The sequence below is a fragment of the Thamnophis sirtalis genome, unplaced genomic scaffold (genome assembly GCF_051295495.1).
Source record: "Thamnophis sirtalis isolate CommonGarterSnake01/CBP01778 unplaced genomic scaffold, rThaSir2_p1.2 scaffold_9, whole genome shotgun sequence".
Taxonomy (NCBI): domain Eukaryota; kingdom Metazoa; phylum Chordata; class Lepidosauria; order Squamata; family Natricidae; genus Thamnophis; species Thamnophis sirtalis.
The window spans coordinates 34450446-34466112 of NW_028261389.1; the positions used below are offsets into that span (position 1 = coordinate 34450446).

Genomic DNA, 15667 nt, shown 5'->3' on the forward strand with positions numbered 1-15667 from the left:
AAATACAAATGTCAAAAAAAATAAATAGACAAAATACAAATATGAAAAAAATGACAAAAGAAAGACAAATATGTCAAAAATTGTATGGTAAAATGGGCAAAAAAATTAGGGATAACATAATACTAGATAAATATATGGACTAATGGTTTCAAAATTACTTTGAATTAGAGTTTGAAAGAAAATAAAATGATGCATCATTGGTATTTGACTCTAGATAGATTAGCAAAAATGTATAGAGGAACATCTAACAAATGGTGGAAATGTAATCAAAATCCAGGTATATTTTATCATATGTGGTGGTCTTGCAAGTATGTGAAAACTTTCTGGATAAACCTAATGATAATGCAGAAAATATTTGAGATATAAAAATTAATGAAACCTGAAGTTTTCTTTTAGGTATTATGGATCAATTAAAAATGGGATGTTATTGCTTTATATGTTGATGGCTGTGAGGTCTCTATTCATTAAGGCAAAGAGATGCCGATTGAATGGATTTTAAAATTGACGGAATTAACAGAGATGGCAAAACTGCTTTGATTAGAAGCAATAGACTAGACAGCTTTATAAGCTGTTTGTGGACATTCTACGAATTAAATACAACAACAGATGATTAACAGAGGGATTTGAAGACTAGTGTCATATTCAGGCTAATCTGTTGATGGTTCTTTTTTATTTTATATTATGGTTAGATGCTAGGTCTATTTGATTATTGGAGATCTCATCTGAAATATTTGTTTATATATTTTTCTTGTTAAATAAGGCTTAGAATTATTTGCAGACCCATTATGTAAGGGGAGGATAATTTATCAGGGTTTTTAAATTTTCTTTTCGCCATCCAACCGGGCTGGAGGTTTGTTGTATGTTCAATGTTAAACTTATTTGATGTTTGTGACATTTTTTTCTTCTTTGTATACAATTTTGTTGTTGTTACTGTTGATGTCTGTTTTTGTTTTGCACTTTATTTTTGTTGATAAAACATATATAAACTATCAAGTCATGTTTTCTATAACATTCATTCTGCTTTGATAGCATTAGCAAAATTGACCAGAATGGTGCAATACATACAAAATAAAATCTCATTGAATTAAATGGAATATACTTTTGCCTAGCTTCAGAGGATCACGCTGTGATCCTTCATACATACAGAACTGTAATTTGGAAACCTTTTAAAACTTGTTTTGCACGGCTGCTTAATGATACATAACAAAAGATATGTTAATTCCAATGTGTTCTTATAAATATTGCAGCTTTGATAAGGAGTGAAAAAGGCAGCGCATAATCTGCTTCATTTAAACATAACTTTTTAACTACCTGAAAGAGAGGTAAGAACTTTTCTCATCCTTTGCTCCTCTAGCCTGCCTCAGCAAGCTCCAACTACAACTCCTAGCAAACATAGCTTCCGGAACCTTTGAGAAGCTGCTGAAGGCAGCTTGGAGATTCTTTCATTTGTAGATAAGATTTGTTGAACCAAGTCTTGGTATTCTTACTCTCTACTTGCAGAGAAACTGGTGGTTGCCATCCTCAGTGGATTTGGAGACTATTGCTGTGTGATACAAGGAGGTACTTCTAGTCTGGTATTTGTGTTAGCCTCTAAATTTATTTGTAACTTTGAGTCTCCCTGCACTTTACAAAAAAGTTAAGCTCAGTTTTGTACTCTTGGCGTCCTCATTGGCAGGTTGGAATTCTGTTGCTTGGTCTCTTTGACTATGACATTAAAATCAGTAAAGGTAAGGTAGGTGAAGTGAGTTGCTCATTTGCTACTGTTTTAAGATGTATAAAATGTAGATCAGGTGAAGAAATTTGGATATCTGGCATACAGTCTTCTCTTGCACACCTGTGGGAACTCAGCCCTAACACACAGCGAAGGGAGGGCTGGAGGGGAGAACAACTTCCTTGACAACAAGGAAATATAAAATTTCCTACTCCTCACCTAATGATATTTTTGAGGGTGGGGGGGGGGCAGATCTAGGAGATTGTGCATTACATTGATTAGTTTTATTTAACCGTGAGTGAAATCTCATTCACATTACATGTTATTACATTGTTTGAATGTAAGATTTTAAAAGCACCAAACAAGGATATTCTAATAGCAGCATAAATTTGTTGTCCAAATAAGCAGATGGAATATCCTCAATAAAATGCTATGAAGTTCTCCCGTTTAGTCTTTCAGCTGCTCCCTCTTTTCCATTCTGTCTCTCCCACTGAATTTCCTTAGAATTATATTGTTTCTCTTCACTACTCCATTACTGGATGTTTCAGAGAATGTCTCCACTACATCAGATTATTTTCGATCCTTTTGATAATCTTTTGTGTGAGCAATTTTAACCACATATGTTGGAAGAACTTGAGGGATTGAGTCATTGTCAATATGCAATTTATTTTCATATAATATGGCTGTTACAGTGGTATCTATTTGGATCAAATTTATTTCGTATATGTTGTCCTGAAAGACTTGATATTTTTTGTAGATACTCATGTTCTTAAGTATATAACTGTGATTTTAAACTAAAGGATAATAAAAATAAACGGCTTATTTCATTTTTATGATTTTCAGGTTGCTCTCCTGTTACAAGCATAGAATAAAATGCAAGACTAATCTCAATAACTTATTTCATTGTTTAAATAAACATATTTAAATGTGAATAATTCCACAACATAAGACAGACCTGTGTTTGTGTGTGCATGTGTGTGTTGCAGATTCCTGCTAATTGTGAATTTTGTATTTGTGAATTTGCCTACTCAAATTTATTTGAAACGGCAAATCAATACTTGTGGGGCTTTCATACTCATGCAGAGCAGTGAAAAATTTGAATCTCCTGATAGGCATGTTTCCAGTTGAGGTTTCAATATATGCTATTGTTTATGGTGATTGCATAGAATGGAATTACTGCAAATAATGCTGCAAATGAGAAAATCATATGTTGTTATCTACCTATCTACACACAGAAACATGTAAATCTAGTTTTTATAATTGGTTTCACTTTTTTCTCTTTTGCGCATTATTTTAAAATAAATTTTGAACAGTTCCCAGTGCAATCCTTTCACACCAATATTGGCTGCTTAAATATGCCACTGATATCCCAGTTCCAATTAAATGCAGAAGTCTTTTTCCTGCATATCATTCATATGACAGGTTTGACTGGTGTTATACCGAAGGACCCATGTAGTTGGAAGACTATTCTTTATGCAGATATTTTTTAGGGCAGTGATCAAAATAATTCAATCACATCCCACTATCCTAATTTTTCAGAAGTTCAACACTTAATTTATGTAATCACAAAATATTGATATTATTTGTGTTTGGCAATTTCTTTAAGACTTATTTTTTGTGTGTATCTTGCACATCTGCATTATTTAACTTACAAATTTTATTAAGTTTTGAAAGCCATTCTACCAAGAAATAATGTTAACATTGAATATAGAATCATCAGTGGGCATTTAACTCTTCTTTTGCTATGCAGAATCAGTTTGTAAGAATACATACATACATATTCCCAGAATTACATTATTCAGTAATTTATTCCAGACTTGAGGATGCATTTAGTAATGAGCATCTATTAATGAAAAAAAATCTGCCAAAGGAAGAGCAGATATATGGTACATGTGGAAGTAATTTAACAGAACCCAGTCTTAAAAAACAACTGAAAGATCATATTCCAATATATCTGGTATAGAATAGCAAGTGTCACACAGAAATTGTCAGAAAAATCATAAGAATTATTGTCAATTCTTAGTAATTTCGTATTTTGTATAAAAAGTATCAAAATTTTGATGCATAATATAAAAATTCTAAATACATTTATATAACATCAAGGAATAACAAGCAAAAAGTGGGAAATTTAATACCAGTGGAGATCATTGCTTTTAGTCCAAAATCCTTTCTTTGAAAGGTAGGAGAAAACCCTAGTTGTAAAGTTACCAGCTAGACTTGAAACTTATTCATTTTTCCACACACTTAACAACTTTCTATCAACTTATATTACACAATATTAAAAAGCAAAACATTGCATCTCAATGGTAATTATAACAGAAAACTAACACCAAGAATAGAAAAGTCCTGCACAAACACAGAATTGGAGCATCATGAAAACTTAGAATTTGGGATGCTTACTTGTTAGAAAATAGTCAGAAAGAACCAGGTGTTCTAAAAGGATGTTTTTTGATAATATATTAGAACTGTTTTAATATTCTTAATTTCTATCAAAGTGCAATAAAAACAGTCTAGGACTGTTTCAAGTAACATATGACAAATAGGAGTTTCTTCCATATAAATTTCTTTTGTTGAAAAAGAGCTATAGCAACATGTAGAGGTATGTGTGTTTATGTAAAATTTTGTCTTCTCAATGGAACATCCTTGGAGGCCATCTGTCTTTCTGCAATATTTATGCTAAAAACAGTAATGGTTGTATGTTTTCTAACACAGAAAGATAAGTTTTCTTTGTTGTCTGGATAAAGCAGAATTTCTGACGGTAATACGGAGTCCTTGCTGCTCTCTAGATAGTTTGGTTGTTTGCTTGCAAACATTACTTTACCCAACTAAGTATCATCTAATAATGTTAACACCAATGCTACTTGTTTGTGCAAACTAACAACAAAACTCATAGAACACCAAGGAGTCAACAGTTCATCCCTGAGCCATACATATTCTCTTCTATTTTAACTGCAATTCTTGCAGAAAAGCAGATTATTCATTTTATCCAGTGGTTGCAGCCCTTCCAAATGATGATTTGTTACAAAACTGAGAAGAAGCAACTTGATCATTGTCCTAGCTTTACCACATTTTTACTGTAACCTGTCTGAATTTAAAAAACAAGCAGGTCTTCCATCCTTTGGGGAAAAAAATAAGTGGTGCTTTTTGAGTATTAGTCTTTTTTATCATTTATTTTCATAATGAACTGTAGCAGCATGAGGTCAATCCTTCAGAATATTTTTTCTTTGTACTTTTTTAATTTAGAGGATCTTCTCTTCTCTTTTGCTTTTCAGCTAACATATCATTCCCAGGCGCTTATATCCTGATCTGGTGGATAAAAGCTTCAGGATTATTACAGTCATGTTCTAGAGTTAGGATGCATAGTTATTCTGTTTTGATGACATTCCACTAAGCACTCTCATTTATTTACTATATCTCGATCAGATTGATTTAATATAAAGCAGAAATGGGGGGAAAAGTTACCATTCTGCAACTGTTGATCAATGCATCTCCTGGCTTTTTCAGTGTAACTGTCCATCTTTACCTTCAGCTAACTGTTAGTCCACCAGGAAAGGAGACCCAGGCCGGGTTCACTGATAGATCCCTTAATGAAAAATTGTAACAATTAACATTTGAATTAATATGTGTTAAATATATTTTTAGTTGACACTCGCTCTCCAGGCCTATCCCTTTGTAACTGTTCAAAAAGTAACAAAAATATCTACCAATACTTAGGTTCTAGGCCATACATATTTCATACAGTCATAAACAAAAATCCGTGCCTAGCTTTACATTGTATGAATGCAAAACATTTGACAAAAATATTTTTCTCAGCTCCCATATCTAAGCTATACCTTCACATTCTATTCTCTTTCTCTCTATTCTAAGAAACAACCATAAACTACATGGGTACAAAATGTTTTGTTTTTAGCCATTTTGAACATAAACACTTTCCCCAATTGCAGAATTGCAACTTGATTGCAGAATAGGAACAGTAGATTCACAATGGAAACAAGTTGTTCTCCAGGTACTTCAAAATGAAACATTCTGCACATCATTATAAAAGCAACTATAATTGGAAATTCTGCCCTCCCCATAACTAATTAAATAGAATTAGAGCTGTTTATACTTGAGGGAAAGATCACCAGGAAATCTCAAGTTGTAGACAATACCCGGTGTGTGTGAGTGTCTTTGCATATTCCAGAGGAAAGCAATGTGTATTGCTGCCATCAAAACTCTATGGATGGTTACCAGACATTAAACTTGATTTGACATAGTCTTTCCCTTTTATTTCTCTATTTAGGTATTGGTAAAGGTCTTCATTTTTAAAGGTTCCAAAGAAAAGTACATACCACAATAGTATAGGGTGCTTCTTTCTTCTGTGTCTCCTCAGTGCCACTAGATGTGGAAGGCTCTACAGAGCTTGGGCCTGTTGGGGATGTATCAATGAAATTTTCATCCACCACACGGAAACGAATTTCTTCTCCCATATCCATGTACAGGTCATGCGCTCCTTCTTCAGTCTCATATTCCCAAACCCATACCTGTTCCGTTTCATCGCTGGGTACATGAAAAGGTTAAGGCAACAATGTGACAAAAAAAGCAGAGAACTGTTCTCTAACATCCTATAGGGTAGGGCATGGAGTAATGGTTTTAGTTGTAGAAGGATAGATTCTGGTTGAGTGTTAAGAAGTTTTAATGGGACCGATAAGCATAGGAGATGAGGACCCACATTCACTAGATGTTTTCAAACAAGACTAGGCAATCATGTTTTCCTGTGGATTCCAGATTTAATAGATTAGTATCAATGGCTTAGTCTACCTGTAAGTTTTATGATACTAAGGTACTTCATTAAGACATATAATATGAAAAAATAGTATTTTGTTAATGTCTCGCTAAATTTATCTCTACTGCATTTTTACCAGGATAATTCTTGCTGATTTTACTAAGACTGAGGCTTAAAATAAAATATTTTCTAACAAAGTAAACAGACTTAAAAAAAATTAAACATAAATAAGCCTGATCTGAAAAGTTTTGTCATTATTAATTTGTTGGCCATACATTAAACCAGATGTTCAGATTGGATTTGGCATTTTTATCCACCTATCAAGTCCTTCCCAAGGGCGTGGAAAAGGCAGGTTTTGTTTGATGGTGTTTAAGGTATTATTTCTGGATATAAACTGTTCCAAGTAAAGCTGCCTTTTGCAATTGATTAATGGCGACTTTTTAATGCTGATGGCGTTTAAATGGTGCTCCTGTTGTTTTACAGTCATACTCTAAATGCTGATGTTTGATACTATCTTTGCTTTCTTTTGCCACAGTCATTCTACTTCTATTTATAGGTCTTTGATTTTGTGATCCACCCCCCCTCCCCAGTTCTTTCTATTACTGCCTATTATATTCTATTGGATGTATTCTTTTATACAGCTACTTGAAGGATACAATTTGGCAGGCTGTTGTAGAGATTCTGGAGGAATGAGTATGTCATCAAAGAACCCAAGAGAAACTGTGGAAAGATCAATTAATGAAGTAGCCACTTAAATACAACATAATAGCACCTGCTTAAGCCTTCGATTGCCTTAGATGTATGTGAGGAAAAAAAGACAAAACTCCTCTAAAAATAAAATTGCAGCATTCAAAATAATCAGCTCTGGACAAATACAAGAATAATACATAAATACAGGTAGTCCTTGTCTTACAACCCCAATTGAGCTCAAAATGTATGTTGCTAAGCAAGACATTTGTTAAGTGAATTTTGCCTTTTTATGAACATTCTTGCCACAATTGCTGAGTGAATCACTGCAGCTGTTAAATTAGTAACATGGTTACTAACCATTCATGGTTAAGTGAATCTGGTTTCCCCATTGACTTTCTCAGAATTTTGCAAAAGGTGATCACATTGCCCTGGGACACTGCAACCATCATAAATATGAGTCAATTGCTAAGCATCTTAATTTTGATCACGTGGCATGGGGATGCTGCAACAGTCGTGTGAAAAATGGTCATAAGTCACTTTTTCCACTGTGCTAACTTCAAACAGTCACTAAACCAGTGTTTTTCAACCACTGTGCCGCGGCACACTAGTGTGCCGTGACATAGTGTAAGGTGTGCCGTGGGAAAATTACTTTATATATAGTCAATATAGGCACAGAGTTAAATTTTTTTAACATTTTCTAATGGTGGTGTGCCTCGTGATTTTTTTCATGAAAAAAGTGTGCCTTTGCACAAAAAAGGTTGAAAAACACTGCACTAAACAAACTGTTGTGAGGGACTTCCTATATCTAGTTAGAATAGCTCAGCTCTAATTTTTAAAATGCATTTACAAAATAAAATTATATATCAATAAACACACCACTAATTGTATAATCTTCATGTACACTTCTCAACATTATACTTAAAATTACAGTGACTACAAGTGCTTACCACTTCTCAAAGGACAAGATTAAAGAGACATATCTTTATAATTTTACACAAAACCCAATAAAACACTATCAAATAATACAGCAAATACGTTGGTAACTGCTTTCTGATCCAATAAGTAGATGTCAGTTTGATTCTGCTATCCCCCAAGTTTCTACATATTGGAAATTATTAGATTGGTTTTAAGTGACAGAAATAAAATTGCTGAAATAGTGGATAAGAAATTAATCAATTAGACAGGAACCAATTAGTTCTATATTTATTTTCAAACAAGAAATTCCTTGGTTACCTTGGTTACACACGATAATATACTTTCCACTATTTTTTATTACTTTCTGGTACATCTTTGAAAAAAAAAACTTTGTAGTAACTATCTTCATTTTAAATAATTAAAAAAATAACTTACCATGTACACCTTCAAGACTGCAGCCTTTTATCTCTCCGACCAGAATTTCATCCAAAAATGGATGAAATACAACATATCTAAAATGTACTAAAAAAGCAGCAAACATAATAAACTGAACAACTCAAGGTTATCTATTGTTTATTTTTTATTACATACTGCAGTTAGCTAATTTAAACACTGATTTTAATAACAGTTAAATGTAACAGGTTTGAAAGTGCTAAAGTGTTTAATAGTCATTAAATTATCTTTAAATTTGTTCCAATCCACTGATATTGATTGATCCATTGATGTTGTTACACTATTCTGCAAACTTTTCCATGTTATATATGCATTTTGTAATTTCTATATAGTTTCTTTTCCTTTTAAAAAATTAGTAATTAAAACTGAAACTAAATTAAAAGATTAAATTAAAACATATATCTAATAGATGAATCAATATCTTTCTTACTGTACTATGAATAAAGTAACTGGTACTGCAAGATAGAACTGAGATAGACACATGACATTGCAGATATTTCTTTTGTAAATTGAAAAATAACCTATTAAATGCCCTTTTTAAAATGCATATTTGTATTAGAATAGTAAAATTAGCTACCTTAGCAAGCAGAATGTTTACAGCATGTGGCAATTTGTTCATAATTTCTCAAACATCAATATTTGTCTAAATAATGAATTGCTTATTACAATATAACATATAACATATTTAATCATATGCTAACTTACTATCATACTAAGTTAACAAAAATTGAACTAGGATATATCGCAGGAGGACAAACCATTAGTTCTCTAGAATGGAATAACAAGACATGGAATACATCATAAATACTTTTATTTTATATTAAGGAAAAATGCTAGTAAAAATAAAATAGAGTTAAATATTTTTAATTAAATACTGAATCTTGTGGTTCTCAGTTTCTCCATAAATCTGAAGAGATCAAACTTAGATATAGTTGTCAAACCTTTTGTGTGTGATGCACCATCTCCTGGAAATATGTAGGAATCCTCCAGCTTTGTAATGTCATATAGACAGATACAGAGGCCAACATTATACACAACCTGAATATAGTAGAATGAGGAAGAAATGGGGGAGGTCCAGAGAACAACAAATTGTAATTATTAGAAAATTCATGTAAGCAAGTGTTCAAAATAAAAGCCACATAACTGAATCTAACTAATGAAGTGATTATGTCATTTTTATTTCTAAACATCTCAATCAGGTGATTCCGAGAAGTGTACAAGATTTTTTTAAAAAAAAACCATGATAAATAATCCCTGGAGCCAGCGATGAATAGAAAGTAACATGAATAGCCAGTCCTATTTTCCTTCATTCCCTTTTGTGCTGAACTGCAAATAATTTCTATAGTACTACTATGTATTAACACTACAAGAAATGTACTAAACAAAATGATGAAAATTTGGAGGTTCAAAATTTGAACTATTTTTCAAAAGTTTTCTAATTGAGGAACATACTTCTTAATGTCCTCTAGTGTTCAAACTGTTATCGCTGATCACTGTTGCTTGCAGCTTATGGGAATTGTAACTTAAAATAAGGATACCACAAGCTTGCCCATCCCTGTTCAACTAATTAACAACTGAGTTTCATAGGTTCTTCAAAAGTCACAATTCTATTATGGCATAAGTTGCCATATATTATAGTCTATTTTATCAAATATATGAATTATCCTGAGATAGAAATATGCATTAATGATTTGATGAGGCATTTACAATCATTTTATTTGAACTTCTAATAATTACCTTATTGGCCAACTTCTTATTTAACTCTTCAGTGATTGCATGATTAAGCTTTCTTTCAAACTGCCATGGAGGAATTCGCACTGTATCTGTCATTTCTACTAACACAAACATAGTGGCCAGCAAAATACCTAGATCTAAAAAAAAAGAAAAGAACCATTAATTAGGAAAAATTATTTATTTGTGAGCTTTGGTGAGCTTTGGTGGCACTTTTATCCCTTGTTGGATCAATAAAGTGTTTATATTTTTTCTCACGCTGGTCACAATTCTCAAATCAATACTAGATCAATATAATTAAGGAAAATAGTGCATTCCCATAAGTCCAGTTGTGGTTTCATCAGGAGACCTGCCACCACTGGATTTCTGCTTATTTTAATACAATAGGGAATGTCATCCAGCAGAGCACTTGAAATAAATTACCTCAATGAGTAGTAATTATATTCTGCTAATCATATATAGAACCCAACCTAATTTAGAAATTAGTTATGATATTAAGACTGCCAGCTAATTATTTTTAATAACTGACAAAACTTCCAATACAGGTGAAAAAATTAGATTATCGTGCAAAAGTTCAATCTCCTGGTAGACGGCTGTGTTGACCATGGACTTAATGAAACACAGTGGTCCAAAGTCCTGTTGCTCAGTAGTCCAAAGTCCTCTTTTCTGATAAGAGCAACTTTTGCATCTCATTTGGAAACCAAGGACCCAGAGTATGGAGGAAGAATGGAGAGGCCAATCAGGCACAGTAATCCCACGGTCATTAAACCAGTTTTTGGTGCTTTTGGCAAAAGTTGCTCTCATCAGAAAAGAGGATTTTGGACCAAGGAACAACACAACTTTGGACCACTGTGCTTCATTAAGACCAGGGTCAATACAGCCATCTACCAGGAGATTTTGGAGCACTTCATGCTTCCTTCCGCAGACAAGTTTTATGGGGATGCTGAACTTCATTTTCCAGCTGCCCATACTGCCAAAAGCACCAAAACCTGGTTCAATGACTGTGGGATTACTGTGCTTGATTGGCCAGCAAACTCGCCTGACCTGAATACCATAGAGAATCTATGGGGCATTGCCAAGAGAAAGATGAGAGACATGAGACCGAACAATGCAGAAGAGCTGAAGGCCACTATTCAAGCAACCTGGACTTCCATAACACCTCAGCAGTGCCACAGGCTGATAGCTTCCATACCACGCCGCATTGAGGCAGTAATTGCTGCAAAAGGACCCAAACCAAGTACTGAGTACATATGCATGCTTATACTTTTCAGAAGTCCAATATTGTTCTATGTAAAAATCCTTGTTTTATTGATTGCATGTAATATTCTAACTTTCTGAGATGGTGGATTTGGGCTTTTCATGAGCTGTACGCCATAATCATCACAATTATGACAAATCACGACTTGAACTATCTTGCTTTGCATGTAATGAGTCTTATCTCATATATTAGTTTCACCTTTAAGTTGCATTATTGAAATAAATGAACTTTTGCACAATATTCTAATTTTTCGAGTTTCACCTATATGTAAGTCTTCACAAAAAAGAAGAAAGCATAAAACAGAGCAGTGTAATTATGAAAAATAGTTCCAAAGTGAGAAAAATTAGATTTCTAAAATTAAAAAGACTTGGGAAAATACCTATTTGCAGAACTGCAAAATATGCAGGTTAGAATAATTCTACTGTCCACTTACTTACACCATTTTTAAAAACCAAAAAGCATTTATAATATACTATGATAGTAAAAAAAATTAACATTTATTCAATTAAAGCCTATTTATATGAGAAGCAGCATGGACATCAATAAAAAAGACTACTTAAACTGACAAACATATCATCCGCTTTAAAGCACAGAGGCACATTATGAGATTATAAAGAAACATTTTCTGAAGATGAGTTGCTCTCAAATGGTAGAGCCAAAAGTTGTTGAGATTGAGGAATGCTGTTCTAGATCATTTGCAATGTCCTGAATTAAAAAATCAGGATAGTTAGAGTGCTGAAGCGGGGGAATTTAAGTTCAAGTTGTCCCAAAGGTGCTTTTTCAAAAGGCAAACACAGTTTCTTGTTTTTCTTTAAAGATGTTTTGCTTCTCAGCTTCTTCAGCTCCTTTTAAAGAAGAGATTGGACAATCATTTTTCTGAATGGTTATAGGGTTTCCTGCCTGAGTGGGGTGGTGGACTAGAAGACTTTCCAAGATCCGCTATTCCACTCTATTTGACAGCTGAAGAAGCTTCTTGGATGAGAAGCAAAACGTCTTCAAAGAAAAACTAAGTCCAGTTGCCCCTTGAAACAGCACCTTTGCGACAACCATGACCTGGATGACTGAGAATCTCCATAGACATTAAGTTCAAGTTCTTGCTCATACGTAGCACGTGGTAATGTGGATGCCGTTGCATACAGGGCGATCTTTCAATCAATCCTATCCCACAGATTCCCCAGAAGATCGAGGAGCTTCAGGCAGAAGGAGAAGAGAGAACTACGGTCAATGGCTCCGGCTCCCTCGCTCCTCTTGCTCTCCACTTATCCCCATCGTCGTATCCGATCCCCGGAGCTACAATTTCTCCTGGATCGCTGGTTCTCTTCCACCACAATGGGAGTAGAGCTGGGTAGTTACACAGGCCACCTTTATGCGAGATACGGCCAACCTCCAAACTATCGACCATCACTTTCACGCCAACATCTTCTGTTAAGGCGGGGCTACTAGCATGCCCCGGAAGCTGTTCCCAGAAAGTAACTATGCACAAGCCACCAGAGAGTTGGTGTAACGGAAATAAAAGACAGGAAGCATAAGCCATGCAGTCCGAGGAGTCCGCCCCCAGCAGGTGTACTCCAGTAGTTTGGGGAACTGGTTTGGGGAATTAGGAACTCCCTGTCTATACCAGAGGACTTCAAACTTGGCAACTTTAAGACTTGTGGACTTCAACTCCCAGAATTCCAGTTGGCCCATAATTCTTAAAATTGCCAAGCTTGGGGACCCCCGGTCTCTACAGTATTTCTAACGGTTATAAGCCTGGCTTCATGAAGCGGTGATTATATTTTTTCGGTGTGATTGGATAATATCAGCCTGCTTTTGTTTGAAATGCGTTCAGATTTAAATTCATTGGATTCTACATTGGATAACATCAGCCTGAATGTGTTTGAAAATGCCTTCAGATTTAATTTCTATTTACACGCATGTATTCTGGTGCGTTAAACAGAAAGAGGGAAACTGATGTATAAAAATCCATGCCTTGTCTAAAACATTGCCACCTCCCAAAAAGAGAGACTAATCTCACGATGTTTCAATAACGTTGGTGAGCCTTTATCAGTGCAATTCTATTTAATCTAGTTCACTGTGAAAATAGAATGTGTGCGAGGGAGAAACTTACATGCTACTTCAACTATTCAGGAAAGATAGGCTGTAACAGGGGTCCCCAAACTTGGGAACGTTTAAGACTTGTGGACTTCAACTCCCAGAATTCTTCAGCCAGCCGGAGAATACTGGGAATTGAAGTCCACAAGTCTTAAAGTTTCCCAGTTTGAAGACCTCTGGGCTATAACTTGCTAATCAATCTGCTGTTGATTTCTGATGTACAAAATATATTTTTTATAAAATTGGCTTTTCTATCTATACGTTTGAACAAAATGTGGAGAAACCCGTGTCAACGAATGAGATTTGTCCCACTAAATTGCAAAGGCTCGTTCAATTTCCCGCGCTTCTAGCATGTTGGGCCGAACTACAATTCCCAGCATTCGTTACTTCCAGGTCCTCATTTTTCTTAATTGTCGGGCATGTGGCTATCCTTCGATTGCTAAAATATATATATACATGTGTCGATTTTTATCTAACGAGCCTAAGGGACCGTCTGCTCACCGTGCTATGGAAGCAAGCAGGGGGCTGGAAATATTCTTGATATGCTAAGTATCCTAGTGGTGCGTCGGAAAGTTAATAGCGCTCCCGGGCAATCACAGAGGTTGCCTGCGTGGAGTTCCGGGCCTTCGGGCAAGGAGGAGCGCTGGCCTCGCGTGAGGGAGCGTCCAAGATGTCGGCGCCGTTGGCGGTAATTTCAGGTAGGGAGGCTCGGGTGCGAAGTGGAGGGCGAGAGGAGAAGCCGTAGTTTGGTTTCGGGCGTCTTTTTCCCCTGGAAGGCGGTACCGGTCTCGCCCGGTTTCCCCCTTATTTATGGCAAAACTATGAATCATTCTAAGGCGACCTTGCTTGGATATGAATGAGTTTCGCTCCCTTTATGCTTCGCGCAATTTTGTTTTACTTAGCGGCTCAAAAGTGAGTTTTGTTCCAGGAAGATTGATGGGCTTGCTGCTTCCTTTGCACTTCGTCTTGATCGAAACTGTTTACGCAGCACCGAAAAAAATAATAATCCCTTGGATCTAGCCAAGAGTCGCCGATTATACAACGAACTTTGTGCGGCTCCCAATCAAAAAAAACAAATGTATCGAAATCGGATTTTTGGACTAATGCGGCCGAGAAAGTGGAAAAAGCAACTCTCTAATAACACAGTGCATTAAAAATAACATAAAACAATAAATAATGGCGACCGAGAGCAGATCTAGAGTTCTTTTTTAAAGGAGATTCTTCCGTGATGAAAATTCGAATTCTTAAATGTTCTTTGAAGGATCAGCGGAAATCTGAATTATTGTCCTTAGGTTATTTTGATTGTCAGTGGATCAGTGGGGTTTTTTTCCCTTGCCACAATATAGGTAGTCCTTGACTTACAACAGTTCATTTAATTTCCAAATCACCAAATTCATTTAGTGCCAAATCACAGTGGCACTGAAAAAGTGACTTATGACCATTTTCCCCACTTACGACCACTGCAGCATCCCCATGGTCATGTGATCAAAATTCAAATGCTTGGCAACTGTCTTTATGACAGTTGCAGTGTCCCAAGGTCATGTGATCATATTTTGGGACCTTCTGACAAGCAAAATCAATGGGGAAGCCATTCACTTAACAACCATGTTACTAACTTAATAGCTGCATTAATTTACTTAACAAGTGTGGCAAGAACATTCATAAAATGGGGCAAAATTCATTCATGTTACTAAGTGTCTCACAATTTTGGGCTCGATTGTGGTCATAAGTCAAGGACTACCTGTAGCTTCTTCTATCTGCATATATCCTGTCTTGGACATCAGAGAACATAGGAAGGCACTTTTGTAAGAGTGGAGTCAACATTTGCATTTGTCTTTGTGTGTTTGATTTTGGAATGGTAGAAATATGTAAGGGCCAACATCCTTGAGCTTTGTAGAATTTTAAACCATCATTTGACAACTCACATAAATCCTTTGTGTCTGGTTTTGCCCTCATCCAATTATGGAATGTGGCTGTCAGTGTGTCTGTAGCCAACTGTCCTCAGGCTGATAGAAGTTCAGAATCCTCCTTTCAGGCAGAGTAGAGAAAACAG

General features: G+C 35.3%; 2 protein-coding genes across 2 annotated transcripts in view; one reads left to right on the forward strand and one right to left on the reverse strand.

The window, feature by feature from the left end:
- Positions 1-2357: 2357 nt before the first annotated feature.
- On the reverse strand, positions 2358-12971 carry POLR3H (RNA polymerase III subunit H). The gene is made up of 7 exons (XM_087723298.1): positions 12628-12971; positions 10272-10405; positions 9476-9572; positions 8517-8603; positions 7133-7196; positions 6043-6250; positions 2358-5294 (listed from the first exon to the last, which is right to left on the reverse strand). Exons 1-7 carry the CDS (start codon positions 12656-12658, stop codon positions 5241-5243), a joined length of 675 nt encoding a protein of 224 aa, XP_087579424.1. The 5' UTR covers positions 12659-12971; the 3' UTR covers positions 2358-5240.
- A 1105-nt stretch (positions 12972-14076) lies between these two features.
- Positions 14077-15667, forward strand: part of NUP205 (nucleoporin 205) — a 52805-nt gene continuing 51214 nt past the window's right edge. The window contains exon 1 of the mRNA XM_087723299.1: positions 14077-14312. Within this exon, the coding sequence (XP_087579425.1) occupies positions 14285-14312 (28 nt within the window). The 5' untranslated portion in view covers positions 14077-14284. The remainder of the gene's footprint in view (positions 14313-15667) is intronic.

What these genes read in the sequence shown, in the direction of transcription:
- POLR3H (XM_087723298.1), bottom strand. Translation starts at nt 12,658, where the DNA reads ATGCAACGGCATCCACATTACCACGTGCTAC. An exon ending in ATAAGAAGTTGGCCAATAAG is followed by an intron (nt 9,573 to 10,271) that starts GTAATTATTAGA and finishes TACTATATTCAG; the next exon opens with GTTGTGTATAATGTTGGCCT. An exon ending in TGGTGCATCACACACAAAAG is followed by an intron (nt 8,604 to 9,475) that starts GTTTGACAACTA and finishes CTGCTTTTTTAG; the next exon opens with TACATTTTAGATATGTTGTA.